Source organism: Macrotis lagotis, chromosome 4 (assembly GCF_037893015.1).
Source record: "Macrotis lagotis isolate mMagLag1 chromosome 4, bilby.v1.9.chrom.fasta, whole genome shotgun sequence".
NCBI classification, from domain to species: domain Eukaryota; kingdom Metazoa; phylum Chordata; class Mammalia; order Peramelemorphia; family Peramelidae; genus Macrotis; species Macrotis lagotis.
In genome coordinates, this window is record NC_133661.1 from 76,692,280 (window position 1) to 76,710,292 (window position 18,013).

The 18,013-nt window shown below is 48.2% G+C and overlaps 2 protein-coding genes and 1 long non-coding RNA gene across 3 annotated transcripts in view; 1 reads left to right on the forward strand and 2 right to left on the reverse strand.

The window, feature by feature from the left end:
• LOC141521071 (uncharacterized) overlaps positions 1 to 838 on the reverse strand; it is a 45,960-nt gene extending 45,122 nt beyond the window's left edge. The window contains exon 1 of the long non-coding RNA XR_012477843.1: positions 538 to 838. This is a non-coding gene — a long non-coding RNA (uncharacterized LOC141521071). The remainder of the gene's footprint in view (positions 1 to 537) is intronic.
• Positions 447 to 17,770, forward strand: LOXL4 (lysyl oxidase like 4). Its single transcript, XM_074233190.1, has 16 exons — positions 447 to 697; positions 3,697 to 3,946; positions 6,254 to 6,562; positions 7,390 to 7,568; positions 8,425 to 8,630; positions 9,750 to 9,788; positions 9,985 to 10,192; positions 10,818 to 11,001; positions 11,209 to 11,363; positions 11,955 to 12,122; positions 12,303 to 12,465; positions 13,055 to 13,298; positions 14,700 to 14,815; positions 15,042 to 15,178; positions 15,638 to 15,749; positions 16,797 to 17,770. Exons 3-16 carry the CDS (start codon positions 6,289 to 6,291, stop codon positions 16,865 to 16,867), a joined length of 2,256 nt encoding a protein of 751 aa, XP_074089291.1. The 5' UTR covers positions 447 to 697; positions 3,697 to 3,946; positions 6,254 to 6,288; the 3' UTR covers positions 16,868 to 17,770.
• R3HCC1L (R3H domain and coiled-coil containing 1 like) overlaps positions 14,548 to 18,013 on the reverse strand; it is a 125,754-nt gene continuing 122,288 nt past the window's right edge. The window contains exon 9 of the transcript XR_012477842.1: positions 14,548 to 18,007. The gene's annotated coding sequence lies outside the window, so the exon portion shown is untranslated. The remainder of the gene's footprint in view (positions 18,008 to 18,013) is intronic.

Consider the following 18,013-nt stretch of genomic DNA (forward strand, 5'->3'; position numbering starts at 1 on the left):
GGGGTCTGGGCTGCCTTTGACTTGCCAAGACCTCAAGTCGTGAGAAAAAAAACACTCAGGGGGTGAAGAAGGGCATGCCAGTGTCACCAGGAGCCTGGACCCCAGGGAGAAGGGGAGCCTCTTTTGACTCTGGGGAAGCCCCTCCCCTGCCCTTCAGAGCTGAGGCTTTCCTTTCCCTCCTCCAGCCTCAGGCTCCCCAATCACACTCTCCCTTTTCAAAGCTCCAGAGCTCAGCTCCCTGAGCCCCACCCTGCCCCGCCTGGTGAGGTAGTCCTGCTGGTGGGGTGCAGGTGGGAGAGCTTGGAGTCAGGCCCTAGGTAGCTCAGGTTTGGGACCAGGAGGCTGGACTGGCCTGGGCTGGGCTGGCCTGGGCTGGGCTGGGCTGGGCTTCTGGCCCTGAAAGCTCCTCCCCAGCCCCTCCTCATGGATTCCTTAGGCTTCTGGAGACTGGGCTGGTGGGGGGGAGGGTGGATAGAAGGAGGGGGTGAGAGAAAAGGGAGCCAGGATATAAGGGCCCCGGACAGCTCCAAGACTTACCTGAAAGGAGGGAAGCCACCCAGCAGCAATAGTAGCAACAGTAGCAGCAGCTGCAACAGGAACAGCAACAGTAACAGAGCAGTGGCAGCAGCAGCAGCAGCAGCAGCAGCAGCAGCAGCAGCAGCGCAGAGCTATCCTGACCCATTCTGTGCTCCAACTGGTGAGTGAACCAACGAAGTGTTGAGTCAGTATTCCGGACCTCCTAGCTGTCCAGTTTTCTACTGGACGCCCCCCTCACCCTCTTTCATCTTTGGGGGTTTCTCTCTCTATCTCTCCCAGTTCTCTGTTCTCTGCCTGTCTGACTCTGAGCTTTGGAGGATTATTATTTTTTAAATAACTTGGGGTTAAGTCTAAACAGAACACGTTGCCCTGGAAGGCGCACTAACCTAGGAATCCAGACATCTGGATTCCAGCCCCAAGTCCACCTCTGACTGACTGGCTAGTCTTGATCACTTCTTAACTCACTCACCCCACTGACGCTCAATTTTCTTGTATGCTGGCAGGGAATACTGGATGAAGGCACGATTGAATGAGCTATGTGAACTTGGAAGACAGGAAAGTTCTGGATGACAGAAAAAATGGGGGATGGTTCTTATTCAGCAAGTTGGATTGTATGGTTGGACTGGTCCTAAGTAAGCTGCTGCTAATGGATTATGTCTGTTACCAAGTGGTAAAAATGATTGAACTAGTTTGCATTCTTTCTTTATGGCTAACTTTTTTGTGGATGTTTTTGGGCAAAGGATGCAGACATCCTTTGGAGGTTGGCAGCAATGTGCAAAAGTTCATGGCAAAAGTAGGGTACATTTACAGACAGAGAGAAAGAAAAAGAGAAAGGGGCAGACAGACAGGGACAAGGTGCAGAGAGAGAGAAGAGACAGGGAAAGACATGGGGGAGAAGAGCACAGGGAGGGAGGAAGGGAGAGAGAGAGAGAGAGAGAGAGAGAGAGAGAGAGAAAGGATGTCCTTAGAGAGTTACAAAGTAGTGAATAGCATGTAATTTAAATCCCATTTTTAAAAAAATTACTTTGTCTAAAGAGAACATGTTGCCCTGGAAAGAACATTAACCTAGGAAAGGTACTTCAGATTAAATCCCAGGTTAGGGAATAGAATGACAGAGTAGATAGAGGACCAGTCTAGATATCAGAAGATCTGGATTCTTGTCTCACTCTTCATCCCCCCCACCCCACCTCACCACTTATTAGTAAAATATCTCACCTCTCTGATCCTCTGGGGTTTTTTTTAATCTATAAAATGAAGTTGGACTCAAAAATCTCAAAAGTTCCTTCTTTCTCTGACATTATAGATTATGATTCTAAAGACAGCTTGACTTTCCTCCATCCCTTATGCCATAGGAGACTTGGACTAAGGGGAGCAACCCAAAGCTGCCACCTGAGAGGAGGCTCTAGGAAAAAGGTGGCACCAGTGACCTGAGATCCCCAGGTCCAAACTACCTCCTTTCCCCTCCCACTAATCACCCAGCTCCTAGCAGGCACTGGGATTCCCCCATACCCAATAGTCCTATTCAGTCAGGTCAGGCCAGGTGCCAGTCTTGTTTGGCAAAGCCCATGGAGCAGGTGCCTCATTCTACCCTAAGTTGGAACCAGCCTGGGAACTGTGTCCTGGCTCAGCTCAAAGCTGGCACCCACCCCAGGGCTCTTACACAGTTCTGCCAGGGTCATAAATCAGTCCATAACATGGTGGAATTTCATTCATTCTCCCCTAGACCTGTTCCTCACATGTCCCTCTCCCGTTTTCTCTCTAATATCCCATTACCTATAGGCCTGCTTTGCCCTGCTTCTTCATGACCTTCCTTTGCTGCCTTCTTTTAGTGGATGAGACTTTGTATTCAACTTTGCTTTCTTTCAACTTTCCTTTCTGTTTCCTCTCCTGTTTTCTCCTTTTTGCTCTAACCCTCTCCCTTTCCTATTTCTAACTGTCTCTGTTTTCCTCACCCCATCAGCCCACACAAAGTAGAGATAGAGCTGCATGGAGCCAGAGAAAGAGAACTGACTAGATTTGAAATCCAAAGATCTGGGTTTGAATCCTGACTTGGAATTGCTTGGTATACAAAAGGAAGAATACCTTGGCCAGTTAGTTACCAACCTGGGTTGGGCACCGATGTAGAGATGTGTCTGTAGTTGAGCAGGTCTTTGGAAAGTTTGTGGCAGGCAGTCTCACTGATACCAATATGAAAAAACTGGGGGGGGGGAGAGAGAGAGAGAGAGAGAGAGAGAGAGAGAGAGAGACAGAGAGAGACAGAGAGACAGAGACAGACAGAGACAGACAGACACAGAGAGAGAGAGAGAGAGAGAGAGAGAGAGAGAGAGAGAGAGAGAGAGAGAAACAGAAAAAGATAGAGTCAGAAGTACAGAGACAGATACAGAGAGAGACAAAGACAAAGAGATAAAGAGACATTCAGACAGAACAGAGACATAGAGAGTGACACATCATTACTAATGCAGGGGATCAGAGATAAGAGAAGATACAATCATAGACAGTAAGTCAGGAGATCTGAATTCTCATGCCCACTTTGCTATTCATTACTTGGGTAACTTATTTTCTGAATCTCAGCCTCCTCTGAAAAATTGGGTTGGAATGATCAGAGTTGTCAAACTGAGACAAAACTCCTGGGCATTGGAAGTAGATTAAAATGTCATTGGAAAATATTTAGCAAAATAAATAAAGCTATAATGTAATATAGATGCTGTCAATGTGTGGTTTTCAAAGTCAGTATGTGATCCATGAGGACCTATTTCTATTTGAATTTGACCCTATTGGATTAGTCGCTACTACCTCTAAAATTGATGATCTTTGTGCTTAGAACAGGGGCCAGGCTGGTCGGTGGCTAGATGAACTTCTATTCAGTGAGGAAAGTGAAGGAAAAGGATGCTCTAATGAAATCTCTTCTTCCCCCTTAGAATCGATGTTAGAGACAAATGGGGTTATAGAGTTTATAACACCGTTGTATCCTAGCTATGGTATTAGAAGGGATCCTAGGAGTCATCTAACCCAGGATCCCCTTTATCAATTCTGACCCTTCATCTTACAGATGGACTGAGATTATTCAGGTCTCAACCACCAGCCCACAGCTGTGCCTTTCCTTCTCCCTATATTATCCATCAATGATGTTCTACTACACGCCATCTCTTTTTTTTCCAGTTTCTTCACAGTGGGTGCAGAGGAGCTGGCAGCCACAAACCACACTGAAGACCCACCCACCAGAAGATCCACCTCTTCTTCTGGGTCAGATCCAAGCTGGTGACTAACTGACCAAGGTGTTATTTCTCTTTGTCCACTAACCATTCCAAGCCACTCTTACCACACGGGGAGACTCACATATTCTGTGATTATTTATTCATTTTTTGGTGAGAGGGACCCGGAGTGACCCATTGGCAGCATCTTATGCCAGGTATGCCCCATTGACTGGAAGAATGACTTCAGAAACAAAGAATGAGATGTGTTTTTGTTTGTCTTGCTGCAGTCTTTTGGAGAAATTGGAGGCATACAAAAGTACTTATTCCTTAGGAGGAAATGGGAAGCAGGGGTGGGGGGGGAATGGTCAAAGAAGAGTGTTTGGAAGATCTTAGTATACTAGATCCATAGTAGGAAATATGAGTCCATTTCTTTTGTTTCGCTGATAGTATCATGGATTCATAGATCCATAGTTTTATTTCATTGACGGGGCTCTGATCGTGAATGATTTACTCAAGGTTTCTCCCAGAAAGGATGTAGGAGAATAAGGATTCTAACTTAGGACCTTGCCTCCACAGAGATTTCCCTCTTGTTGCAGTCCACCAAGTTGAGGGTGGTATATGAATGGAGGAGAAACTGTAGTTTGTTGGCAAAGCTGGTCCAAAAAGATTAGATCTCTTGACTCTTGGATGGTTTAATATCCCAGCAGATGCCATGTGAGAGGTTGGATCAAGATGGCAGCAATAAGGGTACCCAAGATGTGATCCCAGAATCCTCTCTAAAAATGAGGGGATTGGAACAGATGATCCCTAACCTAGACTTCCATGAGCTGAACTCATCTAACGATTCAAAACAAAATTTTTGCTGAAAGGGAATTTAACCTTAATTAGAATTCTAAGCTGAGGGAGAGCCCTGGGAGCCAGGAGAATTGCTCATTGTTGCTATTTTCCCCAAATATTGCATCTCCCACTTCTATCCAGCTAACCCCTACCTGGCTGCCCTCCTCCCCCTCCCTGCCCTTCTGTCTCCTCTCTACAGCCGCCCTCCTCTTGGCTAGATCTGATTCCTCCAAATCCAACTCACAGTCCCCATTCTCTGTGCCCAAGGTTACAATTAGATAAACTACTCCACTACTCTCTAAATTTTTAATGGAGGCATCTTGGGGTTGGAAGAGCATCATTGAAACTGTAGTCAGAAGACCTGGGAACCAGTCCCAGTCCTGAAACTTAAAGTGTCTCCTTGGGCAAGTCTCTCTAGCTCTCAAAGCTTCAGTTTTGTAAAATGGGGTCAATGATACTGTCTCAGGGGAGTTGTGGGACTCAAATGAGACAGTGTATGCAAATTGCCTTTGCCAACTGTACTCTGTTGGTATCACTATTAATAAGAAATGTTTCTAGTATTTCTAGGAAATGTTCTTTTAAAGTGTATGAGGCCAAGGGAGAGGGATAGGAATCAGGAAAACTAAGGCTCAAGTTACCCCTTTAGAGTAGAGTAGCTGTGTGACCCTAGACAAATACCTCAACCTCTCTGAGCCAAGGCACTCTAAGAGTGTAATACAGCCTCAGAATTGATGTTCTTCCTTGGTAGAGGGAGTTTCCCTGACCTCAATGAAATCACAGGTGTGTGTTGGGGCAGGAGGATCACAGGGATAACTTCCCTCCACTCCCCTCCAGGTCAGAATACTAATGCATTTTCAGCATGCAAGGGGGGCTTCTGGAGACTGTCACCTCTCTTCTCTTGTCTAACCCAGAGAAGGTATTCCTGCTGAGCAGCTCAGGCAAGGTGGGAGGAGAGAAGCTCAAGGGTGGATGTCCTTTCGTCTTCCTCCCCCATCAGGTGGCCACCTATCCCACCTCTACGGAGGGTCAGCCCTGGGCAATCTGATAAATCACATGGTACAGGCCAGTTTGGTCTCTGCCAAGCCCCCGGAACCAAGAAACACTTTCAGATCTTTTGGGGGGACCCTCAGTGAAGGAGCCCAAACCTTGATGAGTCCCCTTCAATTGTTCCAGGGCACATTCAAAAACAGAGGGTGGGAAGCATCCCCTCTCCAGCTTCCCATCCATGTCATAGTGGGGGTGGTGATAAGCACCCCCCCAGCAAGAGATAATGTTGCTGCACCTCTCCTGACTAGTTTGATGAGAACTGACAAATTAACAGGATCCCCAAGAGCCAGAGAGTACTCCCTCCCTTCCTCTGTTTCTGAATGGTTTCCACACAAGACAAAGGTCCTTGACAGTTTTCTGGGGATGCAGCCCAGCACTGCCATTGCTCCATAAATGTTGGAAACAATGGTGGAAATGATGTGCTCCTCAGATTGCCGCCTTAGGCTTAGTCAGTCAATAGTTGCAGTGTGCCCGAGTACTATCTCCCAAACCATCTCGTAGAAGTAGAGAAATCTTGTCTAAGTGGGGAAAAGCTGGAGGTTTCACCTGAGACTTTGGGATTCCCAAACAAGACAAAGCCTCTACTGACGCAAGTGGATTTGGGTCCTTCCTCATCAACATATTGTTTATTTTCCCAGATTCCTGAGCCCCTGTTGCTTCTGAAGCTACCCTGATGTGGCCTTTACTTCCTGCTTGTTCTCTGATCCTGCTGTGGTTATGCCAGGCCCCTGTAAGCTGGCAACAGTCATTGGGATCCCTTAAGTTGCGGCTGGTGGGTGCTGGGAGCCAATCTGAGGAGGGACGCCTGGAGGTGCTGCACCAGGGCCAGTGGGGCACCGTGTGTGATGATGACTTCAGCCTCCCGGAGGCCAATGTGGCCTGCCGCCAGCTTGGCTTTGAGTCTGCTCTGACATGGGCACACAGTGCCAAATATGGTCAAGGGGAAGGTGAGTGCCAGGCACCAGGATTCAGGGGCTACTCTCTCTCCAGGGCTGAGCTCATGCCAGTGCTCTAATGGGTAGGATGTAGGAGAGGAGAGAGTAGGAGCTGAGCAGCTGCATCACTTAGCAGAGAAAATAGCAAAGTACTTGGGTTTTGGGTGATTGGGGACAAGGCACTTCTCTGAGACTCAGTTACCTTATTTGAAAAATGAGGGGTTTAGATTAGATCGTCTTCAGAGCATCCCTTCTAATAATCTTAACTTCCCTTGACCCCTCCTTTTCCCTTCTCTCTCTTAGTCTCCTTACTGGGGGTCTTCAGGGAGATCTTCAAGGTCCGTGGCCAAAATAAGAGAGATAGCTCTCTTAAGATGGCATAATAGATAAAGTATTGGAGTTAGAGTCAGAAAGATCTAAGTTTGATTCCTACCTCATATTCTAGATTGTTAGCTGTGTAATTCAGGATCAAGACTCAGAACCTTTTTATTCAACCTCAGTTTCCTTATCTGTAAAATGGAGCTGATAACATTTATCTCACAGGGTTATTGTAAATATGAAATGAGATATGAATAAAGCGTTTTATAAGCCTGAAAGTTCTGGTTTTAGCTATTTGAAAGATAAATCCTTATTGGCAAATGCTGTCCCATTTTCTCATACCTTACATATTCCTGACTGCTTGGCATCGTACTTCTCACTTAAGTACTAGTGGACTGATTGATTTAAAGAAAATCACTGTGTTTAGGGATTTTTTTCAAGGTTAAGGGAAAAAAAGTGGGATCCATGACCAATGACTTTATGGACCTCTGGCCATCATCCACACCTTCTCCTCCCCATAGGCCATATCTGGATGGATAATGTCCGTTGCGTGGGTACTGAAAGCTCCCTGGCAGAGTGCAGGTTCAATGGGTGGGGCATCAGTGACTGCAGCCACTCCGAAGATGTTGGAGTCGTGTGCCACCCCCAGCGCTTGCCTGGCCACCGCTCAGAGAGGCCCTCCCAGACCCTGGGGCCACAGGTGAGGAGAGAGCCTAGAAAACAAGGTCCCCTCTGAGTCTGAACAGTAAGGTCTCACCAGTAGCCTGGAAGTTCCTTGAACTGGGAATATCTATATCTATATCTATATCTATATCTATCTATCTATCTATCTATCTATCTATCTATCTATCTATCTATTGTCTTGTTCTTGTCAGAGGGTAGAATGCTGCCTTGGTCAGAATAGATGCTTTCTAAATACACTGATGGGAGACCAGAGAGTAAAGCATGGGGATGGGAGAGATTCTTGGGCTTGGGCTGTTTCTCTGATGAAGGCAGAAGCCCAGTCCCAAGGCCAGTGAGCATCTTTTCTTGGGGATGAGGCAACTTGGAGAAGAAAGAGGCTGGGGTTACTGAGAATTGAGGAAGCAGCTTACAAACTGGCAGGGAGAAGCGGGAGGCCAAGCGGGGGTTCTTTCACTCACACAGCTAGCCACAATTGCTGCTTCTTCCCATCACAAACATCCCAGAGCTAAAAACAGCTACATCCAAACAACCAGGGGCAAGCAGGGCAGGGCTCTGTACGTGGGAGAGCTGCCAGCCTGAGGGCAACCACCCTCAGCCCACCTGAAGAGGGAAAGGGAGAATGAAGGGGAAAAACTCTCTCCATAGTGGTCTTGCTTGGGACAAGGCAATTCTAGGGCCAGAGGGGATCCCAGAAAGAGATGGAAGATCTAGGGACTAGATAAGGGGAAGTGGAGACTGGTTCATAGGTTCATTAGCCCCAGGAGCTACTAGTTCCTCAACACACAATATGGAAGGGAAAGAAGACTCCATATAGGGCTCTCTTCAGGTGTCCTATACCCTTAATGTCTCTGTGACCCTGTGTACCTGGGCAGGGACGACGACTGGAGGAGGTCCGGATCAAGCCCATACTGGCAAGTGCAAAACGGCAGAACCCCCTATTGGAGGGTGCTGTGGAGGTGAAATACGAAGGCCACTGGCGGCAAGTATGTGACCAGAGCTGGACCATGAACAACAGCAGAGTGATCTGCGGGATGCTGGGCTTCCCCAGTGAGGTGCCAGTCGATACCCACTTCTACAGGTAGGGAGATCCTGAGTACCAGCAGGCAAGGAGAACCTTGAGGGTCAGGGTCTGAGTGTTGGAGCTGAGGCTAAGTGTGGACCTAGGCTGGATGTTCTGAGTTCAGACCTTTCACATAGTAGGAAGGAAGCCAGACCCTAGCCTGGGAGCACTCTGACTTTCTTCAATTTACAGCTATCAGCTTAACCTGGAACTGTTCAGATAGAGAGTATAAAAATACAGATAGAGATGGGAGTAGTTTAATTGTGAAACTGAAAATGGTAACATTTAAAAGAATTTGTTGAGAATGTTTAAATTCCCAAGTAAAAAATCTGGACTTACTCAAATCTATTTAAAGTGCTGTCTAAATGGTGTTTTTGGCTGGAGGTCAGGTGACTCAAAACTAGCCAAGAGTCTCCATCCAAATGGCCAGCTCCATGAAGGGTCAAGCCTTTTTCACAGAATTGGGAATTCTCTTCCTTTTCCAAGTACGTCCTCTCTCCTGAATTGTTCCATGTGGCTCTGCCTCATGTTCCAGTCTCACGTGCACGTTGCCTGCCCAGCAGACCAATATAACTCAAATGAAGGGGGAATCATGTGATTCCTACTTTGGTTACTGCCAGGACATAGGCCCTAGCTTGGCCTAAATTCTGCTAATTGCACGTCTGGGCCATTGCTGACTCAGTCACCAGCCTGGGAGGCCCCAGGAGCTATGATTATAGCTCAGGCTGCTGGTCTCTCTAGAACCAGTGACCTTCACCTTGATGGTAGATTTCTTTCAAAGGCAGCTCCTTTCCTTCTTTCTTTCACATGGACCCAGGGGGAATGAAAGGAGGCAGTGGAGGTAAAGATGAATTCAGGGACTAGATGGAATTGAGTCAGGTGCCATAGTTTTAGAGATTGAAAAGATCTCAGAGGGAGCCCAACACCCACATGAGGAAACAGAAACCCAGAATGATTAAATGACTTGCCCAAGGACACAAAGGTAGGAAGCAGGATGAATCAGGATTTGAATCCAGATCACCTGGCCCTCTCCATTCAACTATAAAACTTGTCCCCAGAACAACTTAGAAAGCATAGAAGGGAAGGGTCCACATAACCACAATCCAAATCCTCACCTCTAGTTTTCTTCAACTGCAGGAAACTCTGGAATATGAAGATGAAGGACCCCAAATCCAGGTGAAGAGTGGGGAAAATGGGTGGAGGTGTCAGCCTCTTCCACTTCCCTTTCCTCTTGCTCATTCCTATCCTTGCCTCATCTTTTCCCTTGTTGCCTCTGCCTCTGCCTCTGCCCCTGTCCCTGCCCCTGCCCCTGCCCCTGCCCCTGCCTCTGCCTCTCTCCAGGAAGCCCATGTTCTCTTCCTTTATCTTGCAGGCTGAGGAGCCTGACCAAGAAGAATTCCTTTTGGATCCATCGGGTGAACTGCCTGGGGACGGAGCCCCACCTGGCCAAGTGTGAAGTTCAAGTGTCTCCTGCCAAGGGCAAACTGCGGCCGGCCTGCCCAACAGGCATCCATGCTGTGGTCAGCTGTGTGGCTGGGCCCCGCTTCCACCGGCCCAAGGGGAAGGCCCGTCGCAAGGAGGTGAGGCTTTTTTAGGGGGAAGGAAAAGGAAGGCCATTCCTGAAGAAGACAAGTGGCCCTGGAAGGATCATTGGAAGCCCCATCAGCTCAGAAATTACTTCCCAGAGACTCCCAGGTTTTTCAGGCACGGGGGAAGGTTGCTCCTGGAAGGAACAATTTCCAAATGGCTCATATTTTCAAAGAGCTTTAAATTTTGCAAAATATTTTGTTCACCTCCACCCTGAGAGGTAGGCTTTGTAAGGATTTATCCTGGAAATATCCCAATTTTACAGATGAGGAAGATGAGGCTGGAGAGACCATTGTCCAGATAGTGTGTGGCGCAAGGCTGATGCTCTTTTTATGGTACTAGACTGTTTCAAAGGATGTTTTATCAACCTCCAGCAGGTGCAAGATTTGGCATCACAGAAGATTAATGTCTAGAAGGGACCCTGCTGGTCTTCTAGGCCAATAGCCTCAGTTATAGACAACAAACCATTTCATGACTTGCCAAGATCACTCACCAAATTTATGGCAGAGCCAGACCCAGCCCCCGGCTCTCCTCATTTCCCAGCCCCAGTAGCTTTGTCCCATCTAGACACCATCCTTGCTTCTAAGCTGCCCGCTCATTCCAGTTCTCTCTCTTCAGGAGGCCCAGGTGCGGCTCCGGGCTGGGGCCCAGGTGGGTGAGGGCCGGGTAGAAGTGTTGATGAATGACCAGTGGGGCACCATCTGTGACCACAAGTGGAACTTGATCTCTGCCAGTGTCCTGTGTCGCCAGCTGGGCTATGGCTCTGCCAAGGAGGCCCTTTTTGGAGCTCAGTTGGGCCAAGGTGAGTGAGGAGCCCTAGGGTAGGGTCTGATGCCTCAACTGGGGTAATGCAGTCTTGGGGAGCTTATGATGCAGGATGTATAAAGTGTTAAATGTAGGTGCTTCTCCATTTTGTGGAGAGGGAAACTGAGACCCCAAATGGTACCATCTCAAGGAGAATCTGAACCCATAGAGAGTTTGAATGCCACTCTCCTATTCTCTTGTACAGGCCTGGGACCCATCCACCTGAGTGAAGTGCGGTGCAGGGGTTATGAGAGGGCCCTCAGTGACTGCCCCGCTCAGGAAGCCTCTCAGAGTGGCTGTCAGCATGAGAACGATGCTGCTGTCAGATGCAACATCCCTAACATGGACTTCCAGAAACAGGTCAGCCAGGGCTGGAAGCAGCAGGGTACCCAGAAGGCTTCCACAGTGAGATGCCACTCCTGGACAAACCTAGGGGGAGGCAGCTTGTCTTTGATGCAACCGCAACCAAGTCTCGCTCAGCATCCTGCCCCTGTGACAGCTTCTGGGGTTATATTCCCTGGCTCTAGGTCTTTCTGCTGACCAGAATAGGGGCTATCCCCTCTAAGGTTGGCCCTCCTCAGCACTTTTTCCTTCCCATTGAAAATTCACCATCCTCTACCTAATCTCATAATGGTCAGATCTCATACCTTTAGCTACCAACTATTTTGCATTAGTAGTTAAAAGGAAGCAGGTATTTTCTCCTAAGTACCAGATGGTTATATTTTTTTGCTGTTGTTTTTAATAGAGACCACACTCCTGTTTAAAAAAAACAACTTAATCTTAGGGGAATGTTGTCTAATGGTGGGAATTTCTGGTCTTCTGAGAAAGGAGGCATCTGGGCAGCAGATGGTCTCAGAGGCAGCAACCTCCAATAATACCTTATCTACTCATGGATTTTACCACCATATAGGGTGGAGATGACTGCTATTCACACAGCTTTGGCTGTTGCAGATCCGATTGGCTGGTGGGCGCGGTCCAGAGGAGGGCCTGGTGGAGGTTCTGGTGGAGATGAATGGGGTCCTTCGATGGGGAACTGTGTGTAGTGACCTGTGGGGACTCAATGAGGCCATGGTGGCCTGTAGGCAGCTTGGCATGGGTTTTGCCAGCCATGCCATTCAGGTAGGTTCCAGATGGCTTCCCTATCTGTTTCATGGGAATCCTGGGGCAGGGGGTAGGGGGAGCACACCGGTCCTTGATAAAGTCCCTGGGCCCTGAAGCTTGTGCCAATGTGACCCTCCTGTTCTATACCTGTGGCAAGGTGATCTTTGCTGACTGATATGGCTATGACTGTTTTTCCAGGATACTTGGTACTGGCAGGGCACTCCAGGGGCTGGCAAGGTGGTGATGAGTGGGGTGCGCTGCTCAGGCTCAGAGCTGGCCCTGCAGCAGTGTCAGAGGCATGGACCTGTTCACTGCTCACAAGGGGTTGGCCGCTTTCCAGCAGGAGTCACCTGTACAGATAGTGAGTATGACTGAGATTATGGGCCATGGGTGAGGGGCTGGACAGCAAGGGATGCGGTTCCTAGCCTGTAAGAGCTGTGGGGGTTGTTCTCAAGTCCAGATACTGCCCCTACCTGTGGCCAGGCTTCCCGGTATAGAGGGAGGGGAGTGAAGGGAGCTTCAAGCCCTTGGTCAGGTCTGGGATCTCTTTGTATCTCATTCAAAGAGTCAGGTCAGTAGGTAAAAGGAGGGAAGGTCTGTTCATTGATGAAATCATGAATGACAAGAAAGAAAAAAAGCCCTGGAGTCAGGACACTTGGTTCCTTTTCTTAGCAGTTGTGTGATCTTGTGGGAAAAGGTTTCATCCCATTTCTGAACCTTGGTCTCCTCAACTGAAAAATGGGTATTATAAAGTCTCCCAGTCTTGCTATGAACCTTATATAAGAATATACAGAAAAGCAATTTGTAAACTCTTAAGGACTACTTAGTACTCATATAAAGTATTATTCAGGTAAAAGCCCATCCCTGCTCCCAGTTTGGCAAAGCAAGATAGAAGGTCTATTTTGGGGGTGGGGAGATGCCATTGGCCTTTGGTCTTCTGTTGACCCCAGGTGCCCCAGACTTGGTGATGAATGCACAGTTGGTACAAGAGACAGCCTACTTGGAGGATCGCCCACTGAGTCTGCTGTACTGTGCCCATGAGGAAAACTGTCTCTCACAGTCAGCTGACCACATGAACTGGCCCTATGGGTATCGTCGCCTCCTACGATTCTCCTCCCAAATCCACAACCTTGGCCGGGCAGACTTCCGACCCAAGACTGGACGTCACAGCTGGACCTGGCACCAGTGTCACAGGTGGTCACCTCCATTTTAGCCTGATCTTTGCCTCTCCTAATCAAGGCAACAGATGGTTCAGTCTGAAATGGGGTTTCCTGTGCTCTGTTAGCCTTGGGGGTGGGTATTAGGCAGTTATGACCTTTAACCATCCCCATCAGAAAGGCTTTAAGCTCTGGGGTTCAGGGGATCTCAAGGTTTCCCTTCTCCAAGGTAGGAACTGAAGAGTCATGGCAGGATGCCTATAGACCCCACAGTCTTTCCTTCCTTTGTGCTCCCATGTCGTGTCAGAGTTCAAATCAAGGCAGTGTGAGAAGGGTTTGTTCAACACAATGAAGCATTTGGGGGAAGAGGATAGCCTTCAGTTCAACAGCTAACCCTGCCCAATAACCTGGTTCTCCTGATCCTCTGGGCTCCATCCAATCAACAGGTGGACCCTATTGAGGATCCATGCTATCTTTTTTATGGAGGATGCTTGTGACCATTCTCCTACTCAGAGAAAGAAGACTGGCATCTCTGTCTCTCCCTAGGTCTCTAGTATCTGGCAGCTTTCTTTCCCTCCCCCAAAAGAAAGTTAGCTCCAGGTACCAGAATTCTTAGTTATTGTTTCTTCAAGATTCTGGCTCTAAACTCCACAGCCCTCCTGAGCACAGAGGCTTTTGAGAAGACAGGTCCTTTGCAACTCTGAATTTGGAACCTTCTTCTTTAAGGTGCTTGGAAGGGGGTCACTCTTCTGGTTCTGATCTGGTTCCTTGGTCCTCAGAGCTTTTCCAGCATCTTAAGTATCTCACCCAGGATGCTGATCTTTGGAGAATTTAGTTACAAGTTCCTGGTCACACAATGACTGGGGGGGGGAGGGGAGAAGACCTCAGAAATCAAGGAGGAAGGTGGAAAATCAGTGGTGTTAAAGATATGTGACATAGGAAGCGACAATGATAGTGATAAGGATAGTATAGGAAAACACCTTCCCTTAGGGCACAGCTGCAAGGGGTGCGGTGGGAAGGAGGCATTTCTGGGACTTGGTCCTACCCTGGATAATAAGCACCATTCCCAACATTGCCAACAGAGTTGTTATTATGGCCAGTATGGAAAGCTCACTAGTAATTTGGTCAAAGCCTGACATGGAAGAAAGAGCTCCCCTTAAAAGCATCTTGGCTCCCACGGCCTCAAGTCCTAAGGCTTCCAGCCCTCACCATGTCCTGCCCTACTAAGCTGCCCTTTCAGGCTTAGGGAGGAGTTTGTACAGGGACAGCCTTCCTGAGCTGCCCAGCCGAGGTCTGGGGGCCAGCCACTCATCCTGCATCCAGGTGGCGGCTCTGGCCCCGCTTGGTCATTATGCTCCTCTAGGTAATGATGGAGCTGGTTCCCCCAGAACAGACCCTATCCTGGAGCCGGGGGTGATGGGCTTTGGTTCTTTTCTAGGCACTATCACAGTATTGAAGTCTTCACCCACTATGACCTTCTCACTCTCAATGGCTCCAAGGTTGCTGAAGGACACAAGGCTAGCTTCTGTCTAGAGGACACCAACTGCCCCACAGGTATGTGGAACTCAGGAAAAGTGACTGGGCCTTCAGTTCTCAGAGTAGTCTATGTTCTCAGGTTCTTCACACCATTCCCATTCCTTTCTTTCCATTCTTTCAAGTTTCTTACTGTTCCAAGCCCTCACTCTTCAGGTAAGGACTGGAGAAAGCTAGCCATCTACTATTTCTCAGGGACATTTCCCCAACCCACAGAGACCTCTGAGCTGCCATTACATTCCTTTAGGGCTACAACGACGTTATGCCTGTGCCAACTTTGGAGAACAGGGGGTGACTGTGGGCTGCTGGGACACCTATCGTCATGATATCGACTGCCAATGGGTGGACATTACAGATGTGCGTCCCGGGGACTACATCTTCCAGGTGAGGTTGGTCCATTCCAGTGACCAGGTCCACTATAATTCACAAATTTACCTTCTTCCTCCTGGGGTCCTGAGAGCTCTAAGGGTCATACAGGGATGGGAAGTGTTAGGAAAGCAAGTTCTAGACATCTGCTCTTTCTTCCAAATTACCCTGTGAGATAGATAAATGCAAGAATGATCAACTTTATTTTTTTATTCAGGCAAGCTAAGGCTTAGGGAGATTGTGACTTAATCAAGTTTTCTAACATTGCCCTTAGAGGATGTTTAACATGAGCTGTGGCTGGAATGTCCTATCAGCACATATAGAGTCTAATTTCTAGATGTGTCTACTCCACTTTGGGGGGTTGCAATCCCCCCCAATTCCCTATCTCCATCTTTCTACCCAAACACCCAATGTGCCCATCCCCTACTCTGTTTACAGTTTCTATGTTCTTTTCTTTGTCCCCTATTTCTCCTTCAGGTGGTTGTAAATCCTAAATTTGAGGTGGCTGAGTCAGATTTCTCCAATAACATGATGCGGTGTCAATGCAAGTATGATGGGCATCGGGTCTGGCTGCACGCCTGTCACACAGGTAATGGGCTGTGAGGGCAGGCTGGAGATTAGTCGGGTTGAAGTTGCTGACCTTGTGGAAAGTGGAACATATAGTGTGTCCCAAATTATGACTATTCGCTGTATAAAAGGGACATTACTTGTGGGGAAGATGTGTTCCTTAGCAAAGTCCTGCAGACATTTGTCCAGAACTCACTTTCCCTCTATGACCCTTCAAGCTCGCCAAAACCTTCTCAAGAAATAGCCTCTTCACTCTCTATCCACCTTTCCACCACCTTCAACCTTTTCAAATACTCCCAGCTACAGACAAAGATGAAAACAAGTTTTTTTCTTTTGGTAGACTTTTTTCCTTGGCACTTTCTCCTATCCACACCCACCCTCAGCCTCTCCCTGCCCCAGCTGCCACATGGACAATGGCAACACTTGGCAGCAGTGGCAGAGATGGTTCTCTCATTTCCAGTTGCAGCTACGCAATCCTGGGCAAAAGACTGAGAAGGGAGGAGGGCAGAAGCAAAGGGTGGATGGGTAACAAAAAAGGTCATCCAGCCATAAAACCTTCCCAATTTTCAGTTTCCTGATTTAGTCTAATTTCACTGAACTTGAACACTTCATTGCTTACTATATAAGCACTTGTGGAATGAGAAGGTTGGCTTTTTGGATGACCCAAGGTCTGATTAGAAGCCAGCGATACCCTTCAGGGCTGGAGGATTGCTTGCACTGATAATGATGGGAGAGATGGAGTCATGCTACCTCCACCCAATAACATGCTCCAAAATCCTGGGTTGTCTGTTATTCCATGAAGATAGAAGTGAAAGGGGGAAATTAGTTTCCATGACTTCTGAGGAGGCTAACAAAGCCTCATTAATTCATAGCAAAGCCTAAGTCTCTTCATTCTGATTTCATACAGTCTATTTGTCCAGGAGGTGGTGATGGGAGGGGGTTCTCTGGATGGGTGCCAGGATGCAGGACTGATTGGTGGGTAAACACTAAGTACAAGTTGTATGTGTTGAGGTCCTGGGGATGACAGAAATGGATGCTGCCCCCTCTCACAGACTGTCCCATACTCTAGGTGATGCTTATGGAGCCAACATGGAAGTCTCCTTGGAACAGCAGCAGCGACTTATTAACAACCTCATCTGAGGTCCTGGCCATAACCCCCCACCTGCTGCCCAAACACCAGATACCTCAGCTTCCTGGAGCCATCCTCTTCATGGAGCTTCAGCCTCCTGATGAAGGACAGTGTCCAGAAGCAACAAAACCATGCTCAGGGAGCCTCGGGAACAGAGGATGCCAAGCCAGGAGGTGCACAGTTCCCCATGGTCAGCACTGGGCTTGGACCTTTGTCATCCGGGGCCTGCAGATGGCAAACCCCGAGTCTACTACAGAGCCGCCTTGCCATCCCCTGGCTCCACAGGAGCTTTCCTTCCTAGGATGGCCAGGAGCCCCAACTCTACGGTGCTTTACATATTTTGCACTGGAGATGAAGCCAATAGAAGTTTGATAGAATAAACTGTTTTATTTTTGCCAGCAGCTCAAGTAACTCGGCTTGAGTAAAAGTCAACAGAGTTGTCTAAGTCAATATGAGGCAGAGGTCAGTGCATTTGCTCCCACACTTTGTACCACTGCCCAGGCTTCTTTGTGGATCCTCACCCACACTCAGCTGTGTCTGTGAGTCCCAAGTCCCTGGCAACTTAGGTCTCTGGTCACCACTAGCTCCTGAAGTCTGTGAGGATGTATATATAGGTCACACAGAACAATGGCCTGAGAACACACAGTGGATGGTAAAACCTGGGCTGTAGGCTGGCCTGGGGCCTTTGCATCAAAGAATGATGTTTGCCACAGGTCACTCTGCCTCAAGATTGGCCTCTGGTCCAGTTTTGATTGTACAGGTCTGAACAAGGTCTCTAAGGTGAACTTCATAATGAATAAATAAATTTTGCAATGTTAAGAGTTATCTATCGGCTACCTAGTCTTGGGGAAAGAGTGGCAGTGGAGAGAAAGAAGAAACAAACTGGGTCTTGTGGCTGTTATGGGCTATCAAAAAGCCCCCACCCAGGGTGGCATGAAAGCCAACAGCTGTGGGAACACACTGGGGGCACTGTGGTCACCTGTCCTCACACCATCTCTCCAATAGGGTAAATTCCTAGGCAGTTCCACCAACTTTTCAGGATCATAGATACTTAGTTTGGGAGGTCTTGAGATCCAGCCTTGTGTTTGATAAATGAAACCTGTCCACTCCTTCTCACACAGATGGCCCGTCAGCTTCTGTTTCTTGCCTCCCTGGGA